Here is a 9,366-nt window from a genome sequence, read left to right as displayed (position 1 = left end):
GATTCTTCTATCCAGATGCACATGCAATGCCAAGCACAGCTGTGCACCCATCCCCTAATTGTTGAATGCCTGTCTCCCCTGGAAATCTTACCTTATTCATCCTGCAGATATACTTCCCAGGCCCTATTCCTGGGCTTCAAGGGACACATAGACAGAGAATATCTGATTCTAAGTCCTGCCCCTCATGCACCCATGGTGGAAGGCTGGAGCAAGGTCTCTCTCTAGGGCCCTGCTACCCTGAGCACCTCCTTCCCCCAGACATTCTTGTTCTTCACCTAGGACCCTCTCCCAGGCTCCCTCTCTCAACCTTTGAACCTATTTTCTGTTTGTCTGGCACTGACGTTTCAGCTATTTAAGTGCAAAGATAGATGCATTTGAAAGATGTGATGGAACCAAGTTTGAAATGCAGTAAATAAGATTGTACAAGAGAAGGAGATACGTAATGAGCTGCTGCTTTTGCTCCTTGAAGAGACTCGTGTAGCTGTCATCAGACTCTGCTCTTGGCCTGGGCAAAGGCCGTAAGTCATTCCCAGCTAAAGCCAGCCATTTACCACACAGGATAAAGTGGGAAAAGAATAAACAGCAAATGAGGATGCCTTGGGCTGGATGCCGAGATTCAAGAGGGGTTCTTTCTACCCCAGGCCCAGTTTCTCCACACCAGGGTCATGATCTCCTGTGATGCTTGTGAAAAAGGCAATGCATCAGTTTGGGATGCTCTGGGTTGCAAGGTCCCAATTCAAACTGGCTTAAACAATAAGAACAGTATTGCTCATGTAACTTGAAATGCAGAGGCAGGACAGATTGCAGGACTGGTTGGCTGAGCAGCTTAATGACATTGCCATCAAGGACACGGGTTCTTTCTGTCTCTCCACACTGCTGCCCCAAGGCTGACTCACCTTGCAGTCACAAGGCAGGGCCACCCGCTTCCTGTCCAGGGAGGAGGGGACTTCTACTACTGTGGAATCCAAGTCCCTCCCTTCCATCTGGGTTGGCTTCCCCAGGACGAGTGCCAACCCCTAGGAATCGGTCACCAAGATAATGCCAAGAAATAGAAAGATCTGACCCTCTTCCTGGGAGCTGGGGATGGGATGGAACCTAGACAACCTGGTGATGTGGAGGGCGGGTGGAGGGGAGAGGGAATGGGTATTGGTAGACAACTAAGAAATGCCCAATCTTTTGCTCTAGGAGTGCATTTTAAGCTCTGGTAACAAGCTCCTGAGGTTATCAGGGACACACAAACTGAGATCCACTGAGGAGGGAGGAAGGCAGAGCCAGACTCTGTCACGACTCGAGGCAACACAGAGTGAACTTCACTCAGAGCTGAGCCCAGTGATTATTTCCCCCTTGAAAATGCAAAATCATCCAAATTGCATCGAACTGGGAATGAAGCCCAGCCCTTTTCTCAGATGATTGAATTGGGATGAAACCAAATATAAACACAAAAAATGTTTCCCGGGCCACCCAAACAGTCTTAGTTCTGGTCCCAACCAAGTGAGAGCAGAGGGTGACGTGACTTTAAGTCAGGTGTGTGCTGAGGCCCAGCAGCCTCTGGGAGCACTTTTGTGCCGATGAATGGGAGGGAGTGGCAGCGGGTGGGCCCCTGAGATGCTGTGGTTGTCTTTTAGAATCCAGTGGCAAGACCAACAGGGATTTTGCAGGGGGTGGCGAGGGGGTGGTGTTGAGAAGCAGCTGCAGGACAATGGAAATGACGTGAATTTTGAAGTGAAAACATCTAGAGGCTTTATGATACATACCACTTGTCAGTTGTATGATTGCGAGCTTCCCTGAGCCTCAATTTCCTCATTGTGAAACAGTAGGATGAAGGTAATACAGAGTTATATGAAATATTGAAAGTGGAGGTGACTTTGTATAGGATAGAAAGATGGCGACATTAGTCATTACTCTGTGTCTCTTCCAAGGGCCCTGAGCATCTGGTGTCAGGAGCACAGAATTTTACTTCCCCAACCCCGGTCTTCACCCCTGCCTTCTAAATCACCCTCTCTTTCAAGGTCTCAGTCACACCCTGGCTCCTCCCTGAAGGCCAGCTCGGCCTCCTGGGCACCTCTGATTGTGTCCTGCATGTACTGTGCACAGGCTATCAGGTGTTATTTACACATATTGCCTCCCGTCCGCTTCTGTGTTGCGGTCCTGAGTGGCCAAAGATACTAATTTATTTCACCTGTTTGTGATCATCTCCAACTCACCTATACCTGAAAATAAAGCAGTGGTGTCTCTCACCTCTTTGCAGCCTGAAAAAGCAACTCAGAATGTGGAGTGGGATAGCCTGCAAATCACCTATCACTTAAGGTGACGGCCCAGAGAGGTGGAATTACCTGCCCAAAGTGACCTGGCTCCAGCGGTAGGGTTGGTACCGGAAGCTAGCCTCCTTGATGCCAGTGACACTCTCAGTGGGGGTGGAGGTACAAAGGGGGCCTGATTTTGCAAATCATGCATGTCCCTCCCGGGGTGACTGGTGGCTGTGTGTAACAAGATAATGATAAATGTTTCCGATGGGGACTGCTGTGCTGGGGAAAGATTTGGAGGCAAGAAAAGTGTCAAGAGCCCTGGGGGCAGTGGGCTTTGGGCCAGGCTGATCTAGGCTTTCTCTGCTGCTGCCGTCACCAGCTGCATGATTCCAAGTGACTTCACTCCACCGTAGTCAGAAATGCTTTTAGAGCTCATGTGTGCCAGGCACACTCAGTGGTGATCAGGATACAATCAGGTCCTCGCTTGGGTTACATTATAATCTACTGTGCAGTGTTTCTGAGAGGAGAATTGAGGGTTTCTTAAATCTCCTCCGAGCCTCAGTTTCCTTATCTGTACCCTTATCTGTACAAGAAGGATAATCTCTACCTTTTAGGGAAGTTTAGAAGAAAACGTGAAAATGCAGGGGCAGCAGCAGGATAGGGGGCCCAGCAGGAAGAGGTTGTCCAAGAGGTCACCGAGAGGCCAGCCCCTGTTTCCTGCCCCTTTGGGCCCTGCTGCAGCTTCTTATGTCCAATGGATGAAACTAATTAAGGAATGTCCCTATCACCTAGGTCCAGCCTCCTTCGGGAATGGTTGGGGACAGAGTCTCAACCGGGGCAGAATGTCCAGGATGCATCCTGGGATAATTAAAGAGGGTACAAAAATTAGAAACACAACTTTTTGAAACAGTGCAAACTGTTAAGTGCCTCTCCTTCCAGACCACGTCCAGTTCCACCCCTACGCAGTGCAGGGTCACTCCTGCCACTGGGCAGGGCAGCCTGAGTCCTGCTGCCAGCCATTTGCACCCACTACCCGCTTCAGCCACAGAGATGGGAGGGCCAGGAGGGCCAGCAGGGCCAGCATGCAGGGCAGGAGGCTTCTTGGGAACTCAGTCGTAGATCTCAGTCTTCAGATCTGCCTGTCTAATCTGAGGGCCCTTTTGTGGGCTGCCCACCCAGGTGCCAGCAATTTAAGCTCTAGACCTGGTCTTCAATCCTGAGGACCGGGAAGGCTCCTCTTGCTACCTGTCATATAACTTTGAGTCTCTCAACTAGAAGGGAGAGACAGAAGATCCCACTTCTCTCTGTGAGGGGCCCCACGGACTTAAGGGTTGACAAGCAGGTGGGTCTTTTCGAAAAGAAAGATTCCCCTTTTTTCCGACCGAAAAGGGCCTAGCCTAGAGCACACAACTGGACAAGTGGTACACAGGCTGCATTTTGGCTTCTACTCTGTCCTCATCCGGAGACTTTTGTGCAGTGCACAAACCATACAACATGGCAGCCCTAGTCACAGGTATTTATTGCATACTCCCTGTGAGCTGACACCATGCTAGGCACAAGGGACACAGCAACTTGATGCCCAGTGACACTCTCAGTGTGGGTGGAGGTGCAAAGGGAAATTGATTTTGCGAGTCATGCATGTCTCTCCCAGGGTGACTAGTTGCTGTGCGTAACAAGATAATGATAAATGTTTCTGATGGGGACTGCTCTGCTGGGGAAAGACTTGAAGACAGGGCAAACATCAAGAGCCATGGGGGCAGTGGGCTTTGGACCAGGCTGATCTAGGCAGGAGCAAGACAAGACATAATTCCTGTGCTAATAGATCTCACATGCTAGTGGGAGATACTTACTACAAACAGGCCAGCCTATGATCAAAACAATATAGGGTGAGATCAATGCTGTGAAGCAAAAGAGTGGGATGTGGTGATAGGGAGGGACAGGCTTGGGGGAGGGATTTAATTTAGATTGGAAGGTTAGAGATGGACTCCTTGGTCAGACTTCAGGTGTGAGGTGGAGCCGGCCATGCAAAAAGCAGGTGGAGGTAGGGGTGGGCGGTTTGGGAGGAAAAGTTAGGAGCTGGAAGCTGGACCAAGGAAAGAGCCCAAGCTGTTTGAGAAGCAGGGAGCTCAGTGACTGCAGGTGAGCAAAGGAAGGATTGGGGGCGATATCAGACAGATGAGCAGGATCAAGCTAGGCAAGCTGCAGAGAGTCTGAATTTTGCTCCAAGTGTGGTGGGAGCCACTGGCATTTCTGAGCCATTAGGTGGAGAAGAGGAGGGAGGAAGAGAGAGGGGAGAATGAAGAGGCAAGGGAGCAGATGAGAGCAGCAGAGGGGCAACCACCTGCAGCAGGTCCAGGCAATAACCATGGGCACAGCCATAGGATGGATGGGCCGATGGATGGAGGAGGGGTAGATGAACAGGGCCCACATCTCAGTGGACTGCGGATTCGAGTGAGTGTGAAAGGTTGTGCTCTTCGGAGCAGAATGGAACCACACCTCTCCCTCTGCCTCCTACAACACGTCAGTTCATCGCTTCTCCCTTCCATGGGGGTAAATAGACAGGAGTGCTCCTTTGTGGACTAATCAGAGTAATTTGTGTTTGCAGTTCAACGTTAAAAAATCCACGGAACCTGTTCAGCCCCGTGCCCTCCTCAAGTTCCCAGACATCTATGGACCCAGGCCAGCTGTGACGGCTCCAGAGGTGATCAACTATGCAGACTACTCACTGAGGTCCACGGAGGAGCCCACTGCACCTGCCAGCCCCCAACCCCCGAATGACAGTCGCCTCAAGAGGCAGGTCACAGAGGAGCTGTTCATCCTCCCTCAGAATGGTAGGGGTCTCCTGCCCCCTGCACTTCCATGGGCAGCCCTCCAGTGGGGCTTGTCAATGTCTCTGTAGATGCTGTGTGTGACCTGATGAGGAGGCTGAGTGCCCCAGCATTTGGCACCGGCCAAGCAGGTGGGCACTAGGCCTCGGAATCATGATCCTTCCTTCCTGACAACGTGTTGCCATAGCACTTCTCCCCCAGGCTGCCAACTTTCCACTGGGAAATGGAGTCCCTTTCAAGTCATATGTGTGCAACTATAAGAGAGGATAAAGAGCCATGGTTAAAACCATGGGCTTCAGAGTCATGGGTTTAATTTGCTGCCCTTTCATATACTTGCTATGTGGCATGGGTCATGCTGTAACTCCACGAACCTCAGTTTCTTCATCCATAAAATGGGACTAGACTATTATCTGTCTGGTAGGGGAGTTGTAAAGTGTAGATAAAATAACGCACATAAAATGCTTAATTCAGGGCCTGGCACAAAAGAGGTAACAAAAAACGTATTGGATTTTTTGTTGTTTTTTTGAGTTAAGGTCCCAAGTAATTTTTTTTTTTTGAGCTGGGGTCTTGCTCTGTGTCCCAGGCTGGAATTCAGTGGCATGATCATGGGCCATTGCAGGCTCAATCTCCCAGACTCCAGTGATCCTCTTACCTCGGCCTCCTGAGTAGCTAGGACTACAGGTGCATGTCACCACGCCCAGATAATTTTTGCTTATTTTTTGTAGACATGAGATCTCACTATGTGGCCTAGGCTGGTCTCAAATTCCTGGGCTCAAGTGGTCTTCTTGCCTTGGCCTCTCGAAGTGCTGGGGTTACAGGCATGAGCCATCACACCCAGCCAAAACATATCGTTACTATTTCTACTCTCTTTTTCATCAGCATCCGCATCAAGAGTGCGGAACCTTTAGGTGTACCATGCTGCTGCTGGGCACTGGGGAAGATATGGGAAGAAGAGACACTGTTGTCCCTGACCCAAAGAATATGTAGGCCTTTTAGAAAGACAAAACATAAAGCAGGGAGAATGGATTGTTGTGTAGTCTCTGTTTTGTTTTGTGTGGTTGGTGAGGGAGCCAGTGGACACAGATGCCGCCTAATGGACTGTGACATTGACCCCGTGTATTGTCTTGGTGTGGCCACTGTGATTCTGCACACAGCTGGGAAGACTTGGATTTGGGTTTCTGGCATAGGTGATAGAGATGGGAAAGGTGTAATCAGGAAAGCAGAACCCCAGTGTGGGTGGCAGTGATGATTTTGCCTTTCTTAACAGGTGTGGTGGAGGATGTCTGTGTCATGGAGACCTGGAACCCAGAAAAGGCTGCCAGTTGGAACCAGGCCCCCAAACTCCACTACTGCCTGGACTATGACCGTCAGAAGGCTGAATTGTTTGTGACTCGCCTGGAAGGTACTGCTCTTATTTGACTCTCGTGGGCTTCTGTGTGTCTGTCTCTCCTGGAGGAGCTGTGCAGACAGGATGGATCATCCGCAGCTGGAGGGAGCACAGGATTAGGACTCTAACAACCAGGCCCTGGAACACATGGAGCTTAGACACAAAGATTTCCCATATCCCCAACCCCAACAGTCCAAAGTGGGGATTCCTGGTTAGCAAACATTTTTTCTCCAAATGGTGATTCAAGGACCAGGCTCCTTCCAGCTGTGGCTCCATAACCCCCTCTTTGTCATCTGTATCCTTGCCATCTGTATCTGGCAGATGGAAGGAGAAAGAGAAGGAGAGGGCACGATCATTCCTTAACAGCCTTTACCTGGACTTGGTGGACGTCACTTCCGCTTGCATCCCATTGGCTATAACTCAGTCACATGAGCACACCCAACTGCAAAGCAGGCTGGGGAATGTGGGTTGGTGGGTGCCCAGGAAGGAAAGGCAATGAGTTTGGGGTGAAGAGCTAGCCATCTCTGCCATAGATGAATTTGAAATTGGACAGGGCTTTGTGCTGTACACAGAGGGTGTTCCGAATGGTCAGAAAAACTTCTACAATCTAAGAGCCAAGCAGCCTAAGGGTGGCAGGATGTCCTTGGTTTCTCTATCCTGACAGTTCACTTTAAGGACAGTAAATAAAGCTACGACTTTGCAGAGAAATCAGGGCTAGCAATGGGGTCAGATAAATTGGAATTTTATATATAATTCTATTTTCTTTTTCCTTGTGTTATCTTATTATTATTAAAATCTTTTTCCTTGTATTATCTTTTAAGATTTTAAAGCACCTTCCTCCTATACTTTATTGTGTTTGGTCTTCACACTAGTGCGTTTTACAGATTAGGAAACTGAGGTCTGGCAAGTCGTATGACTTGTCAAAGATCACTGCATCTACCTGGTGACAGAGCCAGAACTAAGTAGTCCCTTGAAGTTCAGTGGAAAGCTCTTGCTATTAAGACATATAGCCTCAGTTCTTCATCTTCTCTTCCTGTGAAATGTCAGCTACCACTTTCCAAATGATCACTGAAGAGCCAGTCAGAAAAGCACCAAAAGTGTAAATTTCTGGGCAGATCCACACATTGTGAAGCTTTGAAAACACCAAGGTTCAGAACATAAAGCCACACTCACTCATGAGGTAACAGCCAAGTGATTCGCATGGAAAATGGTTACATGGTGACTATTTAAAGTTCAGAACAAACAGTTATGTGTCAGCAGCACCACTAGTAAAGGCCCCCAGCAGCAAGTCCTGGCACCTTGGCACATTTTCAGAATCCGGAGTTCAGGGGGCTCCAGGAAATGCCAAGTCTTGTCCTTGTTCTCCAAGAAAGAGAATCAGCATGTGCTGAGGCCAGCCTCCTCAAATGATCTATTTCTAAATGTCTCAGTGAGAGGCGATTCCCTGGTGCCCGGCATGGTCAGCTTTTCAGACACCCAAGGTCACATCATTAAGTTGGATTCCACAGCCCTAAGCAAGGCATGCTTCTGCCCCCTCCACTTGTCCTCAGGAAGTCCCATGCCTGTGTTGTTCTCCTTGCCTGCAGCTGTGACCAGCAACCATGATGGAGGCTGTGACTGCTATGTCCAAGGGAGTGTGGCCAATAGGACTGGCTCTGTGGAGGCGCAGACAGCCCTAAAGAAGCGACAGCTGCACACCACCTGGGAGGAGGGCCTGGTGCTCCCCCTGGCGGAGGAGGAGCTCCCCACAGCCAGCCTGACGCTGACCTTGAGGACCTGCGACCGCTTCTCCCGCCACAGTGTAGCCGGGGAGCTCTGCCTGGGCCTGGACGGGACATCTGTGCCTCTAGGGGCTGCCCAGTGGGGTGAGCTGAAGACTTCAGCGAAGGTAGGGTTACCCCTGGGTTAGAAAGGTAAAACTTGCCAGTGCAGCTTGGGATGGCAGAACCCGGTGTCCTCCTAGCAACTCTAGGCCAAGTCTTAGGGAATAAGCCTCAGAGACCTCCCTGGCTTGGGGCTGGAAGGGAGGTTGGAGTCTTGAATGGAGCAGAGGGCTAGAGGAGACCCATGGCCCAGGATCTGGGATCCCTAGTGTCTGCTCCTAGTCTTGGCTCTAACTTGCCATGCAAAGACTCTCTCTGCCATCGTGGAAAATGCCATGCTGCGTGTGTTACCTTTACTGCTATGAAGTATTGTCCCCATTTCAATCCAGTTATACTCTGTGCGCTCCTACTATGTGCCAGACACTGCAGGGCATTCTACTTTCCTTCCTTTGTGCAGGTGAGCATGAAGCGGGGAAGGGTGGAGCTCCACCACTCAGGAGTGTACAGACTAGGGGACAAACTGGCACAGACAAATGATGATGATATCTGACATGTTCCACTCTGAGCCATGTAAGAGCGACCTAACCAATGTGCTCTGATAAAGAATTCTAGAAGGCCCCGTGTGTTGGGCTCTGAAGGAGCCATCAGGGCTGGGGGCAGGCCCAGAGCCCGGTGATCCACGCAATCCCCAGACTCAGGATGATTTCCCCATATCTGCTGTTGGGGGGCCATGAGTGGGAAAGAAGGGTCTTCTGAGATGCCGCAGCCCTCAAGAGAGGGGACCTTTGGGGAGCAAATCATTGTTCCCCTTGGGCCAAGACAGCAAGGGGGTCTGGGAAGGTCAGGGCTACAAGACCGTATGTAGTTGCTTAGGCCCCTGGGTCAAAGCCTCATCTAAGGGCCTGCACTGTGGTGCCTTGAGGGAACTTTCTAGGTGACTAGTCTCTCAGCCAGATGGGCAGTGCTAAACTGATCTAAAGACTGTATAAGCTGCATAGCCCCAAATAGGTATTATTAGGCACTTTCCAGAAAATGTTTGCCATCCCTCGTGCTAAAGCAAAGAGAAAAGTACTGATTAGGGC

General features: G+C 50.2%; 1 protein-coding gene across 1 annotated transcript in view; it reads left to right on the top strand.

The window, feature by feature from the left end:
- SYT13 (synaptotagmin XIII) overlaps positions 1-9,366 on the top strand; it is a 26,118-nt gene that overhangs the window by 8,443 nt on the left and 8,309 nt on the right. The window contains exons 2-5 of the mRNA XM_012001364.1: positions 2,249-2,364; positions 4,852-5,077; positions 6,342-6,476; positions 8,048-8,349. Coding sequence (XP_011856754.1) covers positions 6,365-6,476; positions 8,048-8,349 — 414 coding nt within the window. The 5' untranslated portion in view covers positions 2,249-2,364; positions 4,852-5,077; positions 6,342-6,364. The remainder of the gene's footprint in view (positions 1-2,248; positions 2,365-4,851; positions 5,078-6,341; positions 6,477-8,047; positions 8,350-9,366) is intronic.

Source organism: Mandrillus leucophaeus, unplaced genomic scaffold, assembly GCF_000951045.1.
Source record: "Mandrillus leucophaeus isolate KB7577 unplaced genomic scaffold, Mleu.le_1.0 Scaffold66, whole genome shotgun sequence".
In the NCBI taxonomy this organism is placed as follows: domain Eukaryota; kingdom Metazoa; phylum Chordata; class Mammalia; order Primates; family Cercopithecidae; genus Mandrillus; species Mandrillus leucophaeus.
Note: the sequence above shows the minus strand (reverse complement) of the source record. Positions and strands in the feature narration are given on the sequence as shown.